General features: G+C 54.8%; 4 protein-coding genes across 4 annotated transcripts; 2 read left to right on the top strand and 2 right to left on the bottom strand.

Annotated features, from left to right (window-relative positions):
• Positions 1-114: 114 nt before the first annotated feature.
• Positions 115-1,552, top strand: UV8b_04959 (uncharacterized protein; the record flags this gene model as incomplete). The annotated part of the gene is made up of 4 exons (XM_043142457.1): positions 115-354; positions 562-609; positions 675-1,256; positions 1,376-1,552. 4 exons carry the CDS (start codon positions 115-117, stop codon positions 1,550-1,552), a joined length of 1,047 nt encoding a protein of 348 aa, XP_042998391.1.
• Positions 1,553-2,416: 864 nt separating this feature from the next.
• On the bottom strand, positions 2,417-3,654 carry UV8b_04958 (uncharacterized protein; the record flags this gene model as incomplete). The annotated part of the gene is made up of 2 exons (XM_043142456.1): positions 2,417-2,472; positions 2,787-3,654. The coding sequence occupies 2 exons, from the start codon at positions 3,652-3,654 to the stop codon at positions 2,417-2,419; spliced, it is 924 nt and encodes a 307-aa protein (XP_042998390.1).
• Positions 3,655-8,662: 5,008 nt separating this feature from the next.
• UV8b_04957 (uncharacterized protein) lies at positions 8,663-9,249 on the bottom strand (the record flags this gene model as incomplete). Its single annotated transcript, XM_043142455.1, has 2 exons — positions 8,663-9,097; positions 9,193-9,249. 2 exons carry the CDS (start codon positions 9,247-9,249, stop codon positions 8,663-8,665), a joined length of 492 nt encoding a protein of 163 aa, XP_042998389.1.
• A 3,468-nt stretch (positions 9,250-12,717) lies between these two features.
• UV8b_04956 (uncharacterized protein) lies at positions 12,718-15,135 on the top strand (the record flags this gene model as incomplete). Its single annotated transcript, XM_043142454.1, has 4 exons — positions 12,718-12,964; positions 13,136-14,101; positions 14,239-14,925; positions 15,002-15,135. The coding sequence occupies 4 exons, from the start codon at positions 12,718-12,720 to the stop codon at positions 15,133-15,135; spliced, it is 2,034 nt and encodes a 677-aa protein (XP_042998388.1).
• Between the last annotated feature and the right edge of the window lie 347 nt (positions 15,136-15,482).

Raw genomic sequence — 15,482 nt, 5'->3', positions numbered from 1 at the left:
CAAGCAAAGCAAAGCAAAGCAAAGCAAGCCAGCCAGCCAGCGAGCGAGCCGGGGCAATAAAAGAGAAATCCCCTACTCCACACCCACCTGGCAGCGTTAACCCCCGTGGGTCATATGGGAAAACGGTTCTGGTTGAGCTGCTTCCTCTATATCGAGAGTACCGTGTCGAGAGTACCGCGTAATCAAACGGCAACGTCCAGGATGAAGTCGTCGTACAAGCGACTCTTGCCTGGTTCCTCCAAGGGCGGGGGGCCTCAAGACGGAGGAGCCAACCCTGTCGATGGTTCGCAGTCTCCGGCGACTTGCTCCGTAAATCTCATAGCCTGTGATTCGTGCCGGCGGAAAAAGGCAAAAGTATGTTACTTTCCTCTCTTTTCTCCATTTCCCTTTTTCCTTTTCATTGGCCTTTGCGGCCTATTTTATTTTTTTTTTCTGAGTTATCTTTTTCGTACTGTTGTGTCGACACGCTTGTCCCCCCCTTTTTTTTTTTTTTTTTTTTTTTTTTTTTTCCGGTCTGTCGTTTTCCGTGTGATTCCTCGCCCCTGATTCTTTTCTGGACAGCCGAGTTTTCCATTGCGACTCACCACCCTCTTAGCAATAACCCCAGAGGTCTTTGCCATCTCTTCGCTCCTGCTAACTTCTCCTCTTTCCGTCACCCCCCCCCTTACCCGCAGTGCGATGGACAGCGACCCGTGTGCGATCGATGTTCTCGAGGTGGATCGCAGTGCAGATACGATGCTGACGTGGGCGAATCGCGCTCTGCCGCCATGAAGAAAAAGTACAGCGCCCTGAACAAGAACTTCCGCCGCCTGTACTGGGAAGAGCACCAGCTGAGGAGGTTCTACGGATACATCCGTGCCGCCCCGGAAGACGAGGCCTACAACATATTTTTACAGATCCGCGCCAGCGGCAGCAGCAACCCGATTGACGTGCTCGGCTCTCTCCGTCACGAAACCTCCGACGGCGAGATGGAACGAAAGGACTCCCTGACCTCAAACGAGGATTCCGACGGCGCGAGCTACGAGCCCTTTGCCACCAGCCCCCATACTCTCGAGGTCCCCGCAGCGCCCTGGACCACGGTTGCTGGGGCCAAGATTGTCTGCGAGCTGATTTCGCAGTACTTCACCTACGACTACTTATACGTGTTCCCCCCCATCAACCGCGAGGTTTTTATTCGCGACATGAACTCCGGGAGTCCTGTTGCGGCGACGAGCTGCTCGCCCGCGCTTGTCAACGCCATATGTGCTCAACAATGCGTACGCTGAAATTCCTCGGGGCAACATCCCCCTCCTCCTCCCCCTCCTCCCTACTCGCTCAAGCGCCCTCTGAATCTCCGAAGCAAGACGCAAGCATACTAACGTTGAGGCGTGGCTAGTTTCTCTCGCCTCGTGATCATATCGATGGTGTCCCGCGCACAGAAATGGCCAAGCGGTTCTTGGATGAAGCCAACCGACTCATTCCCCACGACTGGAAAAGCGTCTCTTTACCGACATGCCAAGCCGCCTGTCTCATCTATGCTGCCCATGCTGCCAAAGACCAATTCCACATCTAGCGGGCCTGTTACGGGTCATTTAAGTTGAGAATCTGATACACAGAGAAAAGGCGAGCGGATATGTCACTGCCCGGCATGGCGGCTTTAGCACGCCGGGGAACGTGACTATCATTTCTCAACACGAATGCCCCCCCCCCCCCCCCCCTTTTTTTTTTTTTTTTTTTTTTTTTTTTTGTTTTTTTTTTTCCCTTTCTTCTTTCTTCTCCAGCGAAGTTCTTTCCATATCTTATTGCCTCAAACTTGTTTCCAAATATCCTTTGATATTACCCCTACTGCTTTACCGTGCATTGCCCCGACCCTTTCTTCCTTTGATCTTGATACATTTACGAGCATCACGGGATGGTGGTAATGGTTGGCATGATGAAGGATGACGACCTCATGATGGACTCTGCTTGCAAAATAGAGTTGTAATTAGGCAGCATAGAATGTCTGTTTTTTTTTTCAATACTCTCCAACCCCCCCCCCTCCCACCCCTCGGTCCCTTGGCGGCCGTGGAAATTATCAAAATGTCTCCTTGTCGTAAATAGCATGATGCATGCAAACGTCCCAACGCCCAGTTCTTACGTACAAGACGTGTGTTTTGTGTGTGCTTTTCCCCCCATTGCCCATCGACAGGGTACCTGTCTCTCAGTCATCAAAAGTTATTGTTTTTCTCCCCGAGCCCCGGATCAATCGTGTTTCTCTGTTGGCCTGGCCAATGTGCGCCCCTGTGTGTTTTTTTGTTTCCCCCAGTTAGCGTTCCTTTGCCGCCTTTGCTGAGGAACCCTTGTCCTCGGTGGTATCAGAGAGCGCCGTGCGCATCGCATGTTTTCTTCCCCTTCCCCTTTTTCTTCTTTTCAAAACCCCTTTTTTGTTCTTTCGGAATCACGCATGGTGAATGGTCGACGTTGTTGATAGGGGTCCGAAATGGCTGGGAGAGTCTTCAGGTGAGACATGTTGATGTTAGTCCACAGGGCTATCTTACTGAAGTGGCAGGGTCCGCGAAGCTAAGAGGGAAAAAAAAGAACCGCGCAAACAAAAACAGAGAAAAAAAAAAGAAAAAAAGTACATGGCTTCGCAAACGAAATAAGAAAGGACCAAAACGCGACGAGGAAAGAAGAGGGGGGGAAGACGGAGAGCAGAAATACGTGAAAAAGACCCCCAAACTTTATCAAGCGCAAAAAGGGAAAAAAAAAAAAAAAAAAAAAAAAAAAAAAAAAAAAAAGGAATAGTGCTCTTCCTGGACGAGCCTTACCGCCGAGTTCCATCATCAGCAGAGTCTCCTCGTCAATCTGCGCTCGCTGCTCGTCGCACGTGAGCCGCTGGGCAAAGCTCTGGGCCTCGCTGGCGATCCAGGCGTCCACCCTGTGGTCGTGGCACCCCGCGTGGTATATTATATCGGTCTTGAGCTGCAGCGACTGCTGCAGGAGCCGCGAGTGCTCCTCCTTGAGCTCGTAGTGCCTGCTCTCCAGCTGCCGCATGGTCAGCTCCAGGTTGCGCTCCGACTCCTTGGTCTTGGCGCGGGACATGAAGGAGGCGATGCGGTTGCGCTCGAGAGCCTTGCTCCGCCTGCTTCTGCCGCCGGGTCCGATGCGCCCGGACGAGGCTGCTGCGAAGGGCTCGTGTCCGCCGGACAGCCACAGCAGGCTCTGCGGACCCGGGGCGGCCGCGCCGGGGGTGAGGTAGGCCTCGGAGCTGCTTCTGCTGCTGCTGCTGCTGCTGCCGCTGCCGCCTTTATGCTTGGGGGGGCATGATGGCGCCAAGGTCCGGGCTGGCGTCGCGGCGTCGGCCGAGTTTGGCCGGTGAGCGCTCCAGTGCATGCCTGGTTGTTTCTTGAATGCCGGCCGGGCCGCGTGCCCATGCCCATGCCCTTGCCCTTGCCCTTGCCCTTGCCCTTGCCCTTGCCCCTGCCCTTGCTCGTGGGTTTCATGGCTGGGGAGATGCGCGAGGAAGACGTCGTTGGCCGCCATCAGCGACAGTGCGTGGTCTGGCCCATACGGTGGCAAGCAATGCTCCGGAGACGCCAGAAACACATTATCGTAGGATGACTCAAACGAGTAGCGACTGCGTGCGGTGGTGTCGTGGGTCGAATGGTCGCTGGCTTGCGACCAGCCAGGCGGCATCTTGATACTTGTTGTCTTTTTCTTCTCTGCGATTTTCTTTTTCTCTCTCTTCTGATGGCAGCCTCGACGACGGGAATGCAAAAAAAAGAAACGACAAAAAAAAAAAAGAACAGGAGATGAAAGCGAAGGAGGGGGCAGAGTGAAGGGGACGAAGGAAGGGAAACGCTGGGAGAATAATACTCTTCTACAATTTCCATGCCATCTCGAGGGTTGAGTGTCATCGGGTTCATGTGCTCCTTGTTTGTTTGTTTGTTTTTTTTTTTGGTTTTTTTTTTGGGTTTTTTTTTTTTTTACTTCCCCGCGAGTGAGTTTGACTTTTTCAGCACCGCCCATGCCATGATTTGGCCCAACCCATCCTTGACGGATGCAGATCCAAGGGGGCGGAAATCAGATAGCAGTTCTCTGCCTGACTGGCTTTTATAAGACAATCCTGCCGCTTCCCCCAATATTTGATCATGTATTACCACTCCATCTGGCAATGTCAACGCCCCCCCCCCCCCCCCCCCCCCCCAAAGAGGCCATTTTAAGCGTCGACCTGCACCGCTCATGCAAACGGCAATGCATGTCAACGGGCCAAGAGGACCTCCTTGCTTTACTTCCGAGCAGGGCGTAGCACCCTGACGGGCTTTGATGAAAGCAGAAAGGACAAAAAGGGAAGAAGAAGAAAAACACAGATCGTGACCATGGGTGTTGGGGGGAGTAGATGAACTTGTCGCTATATGCCAAACATCCGGATGAAATACTACTGCATGAAAGCAGATGATGGTGGTGATGATGATGGTAATTATGAGGGAAACGGGAAAGAAGTTGAAAATAAAAAGAAAATAAAAAAAATCTGAGACCTGCAGGCGGGTAGCTCTCCCCAAGAATCACGATGCGGACAAACATCCGAATTCTTGTAGCTCCAGGACAGAAAACTCGTCTGGCGATTCGGCATGAATCAGTACAATGGCCCACGGGAGGAAAAGACCCCTGGAATAAGGCTAAATTGTGTATTCGACTCGTCCGTGTTTCCCAAACGAACGGGACAGATGGGGGTCGGGGGGCTTCGCTTGGGGCTGTCCTTTGATTCTAGGTCTAGGACGGTCTGTCACTACCATGATCAACCACACTCGCCCAGCGGTGGCACATGTTGGCATCGAACGGCAGGCATGGAGTTTGGGAAAAGGAACTAGGTCTCGATATTGTCGGCAGGATGGCCCTGAGCCTGAGCCTGGCTTGCTTGGCTTGCTTGGCTTGCTTGGCTTGCTTGGCTTGCTTGGCTTGCTTGGCTTGCTTGGCTTGCTTGGCGCGAGTCCTCGGAGCCTTCTCCACGCAAATGTCGATAGCTGTCGCGACGACGAAGAAGGGGTGGTGGATGGGCGGCAGGCGAGGGTGACAGTTGCATTTTGGACATGGCCTTGGACCAACGTGCAGGGCAGAGTGTCCTTGACAGGCCGCCCTTGACAGGCTGTCGGCTGCGCGTTGCATCTTTGGATTTTGGCCGGCCATTGTCGAGCCCAAAAAAAAAAAAAATATGACGAGTAGTTTTGGCTCGGCTCGGCGGTCGCTGGTGGTCGCTGGTGGTCGCTGGTGATGATAGAGGCAGGCAACAGGCAGGCTGCGGAGCCCAAAGACGGGACGGAAGTAGGCAAGGCACCACTCAGGCCCTCATTGGCCAGGGCAGCCCTGCCTGGCAAGCCATTCTCTGCATAACGAATGCACGTCGAGTGCAGAATCTCGAATTCTATCCCGTCGTTGCGTCTTGGAGAAATGTCGCGCCACGATTGGTCGGTTTGTTCTTGCACTTGCACTTGCACTTGCACATCTTGCACATCGCTTCCTTGGCGTGGGGTTGTTAGCACAGGCGCACCCCTAGGGTACGTATCACGGTATATGAAGCCCGATAGAGTCAATCGGTGAGGCGTCACATTAGGGTGCAGCAGTATGGCCCTACCGACCCTTCCTTGCCTTGGGAGGTACGTGTACCCTCCTTAGGCACGGGATGCACGTACACGGTACGGAGTATATGGCCTCGAGGTTTGGTGGCTTTTCGTGCCACACAACATCTGGATCAATGACCAATAAACTCTGCTCTGACACAACCACAACCACAACCACGAGATGGAAAAAGGAACAAGGCCCTCGCGTCATGTGTCGGTTGGATGGCGGCGCCGGAAGGATAACGAGGGCTTTGTCCACCGTGTGGGCCGGTTCGCTGACGGAAACCAGGCTGTTCACCAAGCCACTGCCTGTCTCTCGGCGGGTGGTGTCTGCCAGGAGCTTTCGCGGTAGCCAAAGATGAAGATGACCAAGATGACGAAGCTGACGGAGCTGATGGAGCTGACGAAGCTGACGAAGCTGATGGAGCTGCTGACGACGAGGCCGGCTGCAGAAAGGCTTAATTGAAATGAAAACTCCATGTTGAGGAGCGCTGCCAGCGCCAGCCAGTGCGAGGTGCTCTCAATGGCAGCCGTTGACAGCCATTGACAGCCAATTGACAGTTGACCGTTGAGTGCGTGCACAAGTCCGCCCCCGCTGTAACTGTAATCTAAAAAGCCCCAGCCCCAGCCCCAGCCCGGTGCCAGGCCGTTGCCGTTTCCGACAGGCGCTAAATGCGGACGCTAGGTGCTGCCACGCGGTGCCGTCATGTGACATGGCATGTGGCTTGGCACCAGACGCCGGCCCTCTCCTCTCTATCATGTCCCATCTTGGAAAGGAAACGCAGCTCCAACTCGGTTGGGTTGGCTTCTCGCCGTCACTCTGTCCTGCGCACCGTTGCACCATCACGTCCGTCCGTATGTCCACAAAAGATCAGAAGCAACGACGCGGGACATGACATTCCCCCCACCCTCCCCCTGCCTCTCCGGCATCCCCGCGCCGAAAACTCTCGTCTCCACCGACCCATGCCACGCTGTCGCTGTCGCTGCCGCTGCCGCTGCCGCTGCCAACCTTGCATGCCCGCCACAGAGCAACAGACCCCTGGAGGTTCAGGCACAAGACGGGTAGAACGCGAGACTTGCGAGTAAAGCACACGTACCACCTACCTGATACCTTGGGTACCTAGCCCTTCTGTGCTTGCCGTTGCTGGCTGGCGTTGGTGGGTTATTGTGGTGCACACGCCATCGTCTTTGGTATGTACTGATCATGATCATGGCGTTGGATGGTGGCACCGCGTCCTGCCTGCCTTCCGAGCACATCGACTCATCGACACTGATGTGTACAGCAAAGGAAGGGTGGCGCCCCGTACGTACGTACACACAGCGACCGAGTGCAGGGACAGATGAAACGTTATTACTACTACTGCTGCTGCTGCTGCCGCGACTCCCAGGAGTGAGCTGCATTTTGCGACCGAGTGGCGTCAACGTATTGGCCATGACTGGTCCAATAATTTCTCTGCTGGCTTACGGAGCATAGTGGCCGGAGCCATTCTACCACGCTCGTCTCGAGAGCCGTTCCTAGCGGTGCATACACCGTCTGAGGACCATGTCATGTCTGGAAACGGGTAGCCCCCTCCCCACCGTTCTAGCAGGGCGCAATCCTACCTGCGTTTTTCGGTCGGCGGGCGGGCGGGCTGCTCCAGTGTTTGCTGTCCTTGCAACCGGCCGTCTTAATCTCGGTCGTCCTTGAACACACCATGGGTCCGAAAAGCCAGTATAAACGTTGATGTAGGAACTTGGTTTTCCGTGTTGCTTTTTGCTGGGGCAGCTCTCGGCATTGTTACCGGACGCGTACGTGTTGGTCATGATTCGATACCTTGGTCGTGGGCAGTCGTGGGCAGTCGTGGGCACGAGCTCGAAGTGTACGTATGGGCCAAGTTGTCCACAGGTGGGCGGCAGAGGGACGATGCCCTTGCCTCTGCTAGATGCCTGCCACGAGATTCAGCCACTTTTCCATCAGTGTGCCGTCTCGGCGCTGCTGCCATGATAGCGGATGGGCATCGCGGCAGGGCAACGCGTTCCCCGCTTCGTGGCCTTGTTACGGTATTACATCAAGCCGACCGACAAGTCGGGATTGTATCTGGGTCTTGTAGGGAGAAGAGCCTGGACAGCTTGACTTTGGAGCGTGTGAGACACGTTGCCGTTTAGCTACGGTCGACCTAGACCTGCAGACCTGGGTGCTACCCATCTTGAGCTCGATGCAATTCCCGCTGCCAAGGCATCTGCCATCTGCCGCCCGTTGCCAACAACCCTCCTCTCAAACGAGGTTTGTAATTTCAACAATTGCCTGCGCGTCTTGTTTTTGTGTGGTACCTGACCGGTTTAAACCATGTCCGCCGGTGGGATCAACCTTGGGACACGAGGGCCTACGCTGGAAGCAGGCTCGATGCCTCCACGACGTGTACACGAGACTCATCGTCAAACACGGGAGCTCAACCTCTGAAAAGTTGGTATAAAAGATGGCCTGGAGCGTTACAGCTAGCTAGCTACCTTGCTTCAACTCGGGGTTAAAGCATCTTGGGCGAGGCTGTGACTCAAAAAAGCCAGCGGGAAAAAAAAAAAAAAAAAAAAAAAAAAAAAGGAGGCACAATGAGAGGAAACATGTCGTCCAGAAGGGGTGGAGAAGAATTTGACAGAAAAACAAATGGGCGTCTGGGGGGCGAAATCCCGACCGCCCGCAGCATGGGCCCTACTGCTTCCGTGAATTGTCCAACCGAGACGCCGGGTAAAAGAGAAGACTGGCACGAGCGAACACGCCGTTTGTGACCATCCTGACTCTCAAGTAGGCCAAGAACAGTGAGCGCGCAATTACCATGGTGTTGCGTGGCGGAGTTACCGGCACTCCCCGCGGAAAGACGATGCGCCTCGACGGGAGCAAAGCCTATACTACACGGAGCACACCAACCAGTCCGCGCAGCGAGACGCTTCCGCTCCGCTCCGTATACGCCGGCTCCTTTCCGAGTCGAATCCCATCTCGTCTTCACCCAGCACCAGCAGTCAGAACAAGGCTACCCACGGTTTCAGAAACCCCGGCTGCCCCGGATGCCCCGATTGTCCCTACCGGGGCATCCAGCTCCCCCCCCCTCCTCTTACTCCCCCTCCGCCAACGTGCGAACTACAGCCTCGAGGGCCACCCTGTCGGCCCCCATGACCTTGGAGACCCTCCCGTCGTCAGCCAGGCCGACGGACGGGCGACCTCCGAGGCCCGGGACCGCCACGCCGCCGGGCACGCCCTTGTCAAACACCATAAACGTCGGCATGGCGGCCACGCCGTACCGCTTGGCCAGGTCGCTGACGCGGTCGACATTGACTTTGGCAAAGGCAACCTGGCCGTGCTTGGCGTGGCTGTCGGCCAGCTTTGAAAAAAACGGCGCAATGGCTCGGCATGGCGGGCACCAGTCGGCGTAGAAATCAACCACGACGCGGGTGGTCGAGGACAAGAGGGCGTCCAGCTCCGCGGCTTCCGTGATCTTGTAGACGTTTTCGGAGAGTTCGGGGATGGGTGAGCGGTTCGCAAGGAGAGCCTTTGGGGGGGGGTTCGGTCAGTTGGTGAGAGCAAGAGCAGAGCAGACAGATGGCTAGCCCTGACTTTGGAGGCGGAAGACGGATTGCAACGTACTGGTCCGATGAAAAGCAAGACTAGAAATGCCAAAAGCAGGATCCAAAGCCCGCCCATGTCGATCAGATGGCTTTGGATGGCCTTTTGTTTCACTTATTTACTTATTTATTTATTTATTTATTATTATTATTATTATTTTTTTGCTGACACCCGCATGTCTGGGTTTGATGTCAAGCGATGGGGATGAAGCGGATCCAATGTCACATGACTTGCGTCGGATGCGTGCGGGAGGAGAGTGAGGAGTGAGGGGGCTCTACGGCTTGCTTCAACAAGTGTTGGTGAATCCATGGTGCCATCAAGGCCCCTATGGCCTTTGGGGATGCTCAAGTGCTTCATGGCAGCGAGGCCGAGGCCTCCAACCTGCCGTTTCCTGCCTGGGGAGTCGCTGCCGCAGTCCCAGTCGCAGGCCAGCAAACAAGCCAACGCGTGTGCCGCTTGTTGCCGCCGCCACTCTCCCTTTTTGCCGACGATGCAACAAGCAATGAGCAGAAACGGAACAACCATGCCATGGGCAAGCCCACCCGCGCTAAGCGTGCGGAGAAAGCCCAAGACCACGGGGAAAGCAAGGCGCAGCCACGGCGGGATTTTATCGGCATAGCATCGCTTGGAGCATCCGTCGTTCTGGGCGCTTTTTTTCAAAGCTGCGACGACACGGGGCGGGGACAGGACAAGCGGGTGGTGCATGTTTGGGCCAGCCTGGCCCCCCCCCCCCCCCCCCCCCCCCTCTCCTTTCCCCCGCGACAGGGAGCAGACTTGCACGAGAATGAGGCCGAGCCTTGGCGCTGAAACGGGGGGAAAAACCAAGGAGCGATGATTGCCTGCGGGCCATCCGGGGCCATTGTAGCAAGCCGAAGCTGATGCGGACTTGTTGCTCTGGAGCATCGCGGATAACGCCCATGTCGGTTATCAAGCGAGCGGTCATGGGGAAAGCAGCGCTGCCACCAACCCCGTTGATTCGTGGGCCTCCATAGAGTCAAGTTCGAGTCATGTCTGCGTCGGCTCAGGGGTTACGCATCGCCAGGCGACCCCGGGTCCGTTGTCCGATTGGCTGCGGACGCGCTGCCATCTGGCATGCCAAACATGGCATTGCTTTCAAGCTCGTAAGCAAACCAGTTGACTGACGGGTCTTGTCTTGTCTTGTCTTGTCTTGTCTTGTCTTTGTCCGTCCCTCCCTCGACTCCCATTCTATATACTCTGCATCTGCAAGCCTACCCGGTAGGTTCAGCCCTATCGCCGACGGGGGGGGGGGGGGGGGGGGGTTAGGTCTGGGCAGTGCGGCTTCACATTGGTCCGTTGTTTCATGGGGGGATTTACAAGACAGGTTTTTTAAACTTTGGCGCCGATTCACCCGACCAACCGCCGCGTTTCGGGTCAGAACGTGGCAAAAGTCCAAAGCATTCCCGTGGAGGTGGACGCGGTGGAAGCTATGTAGATGATGCTATTCATGGCATGACCGGCCCGGTGGAGAACAAGAAGCAGCAAGGGGTCCATGATTTTGCATGGAGCCATGCTACTGCAGCATTGACGGGTCGAGACGTACTGAACATGTACTGTACGGTGCTGTATTGTGCTGTGCTGTACTGGGCACGGGCACGGGCAGGGACACCTGGCCACTGCACTCGCATCTGGTTAGTCAGCTGCCGTGCTCCATCCCGAGATTGGGCGTTTGACGATTGTATTTTCGCGGCCCCTATTTGCAGCCCCCAACCCCGCTCACTAAGGTAGGTAGAGGTAGGTACCTTATGTATTTTAGGTACCTCCTCGCTCGTGATGCCGTCACAGCATGAAATCGTTTGATTGTTGCTGCAACATGCAACATGCAACTGCACATGCAACAAACAACTTTGCAAACAGGCAACAGGAAACACTCAGCCCCCCCCCCCCCCCGGTGCCGTTTCCGGTCCAGCGCTTCCACCACATTCCCAAGTCGGGGGCCCTCGGACACTTTACCCTCCAAAAGAGACCGGAGGAGGCCTCAGGAAAAACTCGGCAACTTGGCAGCAAGCTTCGAAATTCTGTTGCTGCCTGGCTTGTGCTCCGTAGTACCCAGTGGCTGCTTATCGCAGATGTCAGCGCCCTGCAAACGGCCCGTCCAGGGGAGGATGCTGGACCAATCGGCAGCTGGGAGGGTCCAGTCCCCTACTCTATAGCCCGTAGTGGCTTGTCGAATACTATGTATGTACCTACCTACCTTAGGTAAGTACCTACCTTGCCTAACCTAACCTACCTCCTACCTACCTACCTTAGGTACCTAGCACCTAGTACGGAGTAGAGTTCCTGGATGCAGTGATGCAGTGACAAGACAATGGAACAAGACATTGAATCCTGTTGAATCCTCCGACTCCTCTGTGGTCTGTGGTCTTCCCGCCTCCGCTGCGCGGCTGACAGAATCACCGCGGTGGCGGCAACCGCTTGGATGTCTTGCAGTGTAAGACATTGACTGCATCCACCGGGCGGATGCAGTCTTGTCCATGTCGTCCTGCTCTTATCAGCCCACTCCTGCTGCAAGAGGCCACCAGAGTCTGGTCCACTCCTCCAACTCTCACTGCTTGCCACCACCACCACCACCACCATCATCACCATCACCACCCCAACGCCCGTGCCCGTGCCCGTGCCCGTGCCTGTGCCCGTGCCCACCACGCCTGCGCCCCTCGACCAAACACACCGTGATGGTTGGATGGATGACCATGGAGGATGGATGATGGATGATGGTGGCCTGGGTCGAGAAAAGCAAACGCAACGCTCTTATCGACTTGGCCACAACGTCAGAGCACATCCCTTTCCTTCCCCCCTCCCCCTCCCCCCTCCCCCGCCCCCCCCCAAAAAAAAAGGGAGGAGAAAAAAAGAAAAATCTCGTATTTGCTGCAACCCGACAACTAGGCAGGCCACATTGCGAAGAACGCCGGAGAGGGCAAGAGAAGCTCCAGATCGGATTATGTATGTCTGGTATGAGCAAGGAAGCAAGCAACGTTGCCCTCGCTGCAGCAACAAGTTTTCCATGTCCGGCCTCGGGGCCTTTTCTTTTCCTTTTTATTTTTATTTATTATTTTATTTTATTTATTTTATTTTTTCCCTTCTCGTTTTTTCTCTTTCCCTCCCCGACGACGTCAGCAAATCATGCTTCGACGGCAAGAACTGTGAAGCGAGGCAGGCTCGCTGCTGCTCTGTCCATACTGCAACGTGGGATGCCCTTTCCCTTCCTTGGGCCGGAAGTCCCGGACCCTTGGAAATGCGCCGTGGCCGTTTCTTTGTTGATGGCTTTGGCATTACCCAAGTTTGCTACATTACCCAGTGCTCTTTTGTCAAGGTTCCCTTTTGTCAAGATTTCCCTTTTGTCAAGCTTCCCTTCCCCTCTGTCAAGATCAGTCCCCTTTAATCAGGGACGCCGTTTTTTTTTCTTCTATTTTTTCTCTTAACCGTCGTCTACGCTACCTGCTGCCTTTGCATTGCGGTTTGCCGAGCGCGCGATTATTCATACTGGTCCTGGGCCAAGCTCCATGCCAATCACATCCCGCGCACCATCCCATGTCCAACGTCGCCGCCGAACGAGACGCCGTCGAGGTGGCAGAGTTCATCCTCACGCCTTTCCATGACATTGTCCACAAAGCCAAAGAGGCTGCTTGTAACGCCCCGGATGAAGCGTCTCCGATGCGGAAGACGGCCGAAAGCCTCGCCAGAGAGGGTCAGCGTGCCCTTAACCGTCTCCAACCGCTGCTCAACAAGATCCTCAGCCAACATGGTCCTGCATTTGTGAATCGCATAAAGAATCACGGTGAGCTTTGCAAGGATCCCCCGTTTCTTCACAAGGACGATGCCACCCAACAAAAAGTAAAGCATGGGAGAAGAAAAAACGAGGAGGAAGAAGAAGAGGAAAAAAAAAAAAGAACAAAAAAAGAAGAAAAAAAAAAGAAAGACTAAACTCCGGCATTTCAACTTTGCTTAGAAGACGTGAGCGACTTTCACCTGCAACTCACCCATCTGCTTTGGGGCTTTGACGACTACCTCGGCACCCAAAACTTCAACCAAGACAAATACGACGAGCTTCAGCAGCTGTGTCGCAGCCTCGCACCCAAATTGTACAACATTCTCGTCAGGATGAACATTGAGCTTTTAGCCAAAATCCCGGACAAAGAAGAGCCATTCCATATTCTCCCCGAATCCACACCATCCTCATCCATGCACCGATCCTCTTTATCCGCATCTGCCTACTCGTGGCCAGTTTCCACACCACCAGAGGGCAGGTTCGAACCTGACAAGCCTGACCTCGACGCCGCTCTTGCGGTTGACAACCCCATCACATGTTTGCACTTTCAGTCTCGTCCTGCCGCTTCTCACCTTCATCGAATACCAGTCCATGCGCAAAACAAGACAATGTACTCCATCCAGTCCCCCAGCCTCGACTACGTCAACGCCAACCTGAGACATCAATCATACAGCAGCCTCCAATCATCGCTATCCTCCAGCAACCAATCCGTAGCACCCGTTCGCCAAAATGACGAATCTGCCTCTTCGACTAGTCCTTCGCGGCTCGTCGAGGAGCCAATGTCTTGGCGGCATGCGCACTATCATATCCCAGGCGCAGGTCTTGAGCTTCCCAAAGCATCTGTGGCTCATCGTGTATCCGAAGATTGTGCCTTGGCCAACAGAACGCAAAGGAGAGCCACTTTTGGCCATGCTACCGCTCCGTCGACTGGATCTCTATCCAAACAATGTACCATCGATCAATTCAGTTCATTTTATCGCTACAAAGGCTTCTGCGCCGGGGCTCAGGAGATACTCAAGGGAAATAATGGGGTGAAGCAGAAGCAGAAGCCTGTTCATCGGACCCTGTCTCGCGTCGTCGCGAAATGCACCGGATGTGCCATGGAGCTTGATTACGATCAAATTGAGATGGATTTGTCTAATAAAGGTGAGGCACCTTGACAAACTTCTCTACATGTTTGGGGAGCTTCCCCCCCCCCATGCCCAAAGTAACGGGAAACGAGGCCGGAATGGGAAAAAAAAAAGGGCCAAGAAAAACTAACAATTTGAAATTAATGACAACAGGAAGCGGTAGTCTAGTAAAGCGAGACATGCACTACCGCATCCGCTTTCTACAAAAATCCCATCTTTCCGTGGCAAAGGCCACAGACGCAATATACGGCTGTCTGTTCTGTGTCCAAAACGGCTACACTTTTGAAGAAAGCGACGCTACCGTCTTCTTCTCCGCAGACGACCTCTTCGCCCACCTGTCTCGCCATCCTCGACCCTTGCCGCTTGTTCCCGGCGTGTCCATCGTATACGGCGCCGACGTCCCCTCCCATCTCCGCAACAATTACGATCTCCAGCTCAACTTTCCACCCAGGAGGCATCCTATCCATGAAGAACGCACCGAAGTCGACGGTCGCCCGACTGGTATCGCTACAAAGGAAGTGCGCAAGGCTGACTTGCAAAGGAACATTGTCGACCGAGATCGGCCCGAAGAATTGCAACTTGCGGTGGGGGCAAGGCTTACCGGTATAAAGTGGCCTCCACAGTTCAGGGGGAAGAGGATATTCGCATGGCACGACGGGGTGTTTGCGTCGGCCCCTTCGGATATTGTGATGCTCATTGCCCCGGGGAGCAAGCTCCTAAGCCATAGGGGCATCGATACCCTGGTGAGCGGCAAGGCCAAGTGGAAATTTGCCTCGAAGCATGGAAAGGAGACGCCTTGGCTGAGGTTCAACAAGGGCGAGACGATCAAAAATATTGCATGTAAGAAGTTCCGAGGCCCGAGGGGCCACTGAAACCAAACGAATCTGCATCCCATGGTGCTGACGTATCGATGTAGGGGAGCATCCTGACCATTGGTGCTGGTGCGGAACCAACTCCAAAGGCGAATGGGGCATTTTCCCCCAGGCCTTTATTGACCCGAATGCTGTGCGGAATGACGCTCTCGACGAATCTCTGTCGAGGGAGGCATGAGACGGGAAGTAGGCCCGTTATTGCTACCATCATGCTTGCGGGGCCGGGCCTCTTTCCACTTGGACGCATCACACGGATTCGATCTCGGGAAGGGGCGAGATGCCTGACGACCTGCCTGCCTCTTTGAGGGTGAAGGGAAAGAAGATGATGAGACGATGAATCATGTGACGAGGCATTGTGTGATTTTTGTATTTCAAGATGATGTGCTTCATGTTGGCGTGCAAGCGTTTGATGCCACATGTTTATTTGGCTGTGCTCACCCAATTCTCTCTCTCTCTCTTTCTCACTCTTTCTCTCTCTCGTTCTCTCTGTCTCTCCCTTTCCCCTCCCCCCCCCCTATCCCCCCC

Source organism: Ustilaginoidea virens, chromosome 4 (assembly GCF_000687475.1).
Source record: "Ustilaginoidea virens chromosome 4, complete sequence".
NCBI lineage: Eukaryota > Fungi > Ascomycota > Sordariomycetes > Hypocreales > Clavicipitaceae > Ustilaginoidea > Ustilaginoidea virens.
This window is presented reverse-complemented; position numbering and strand designations above follow the sequence as displayed.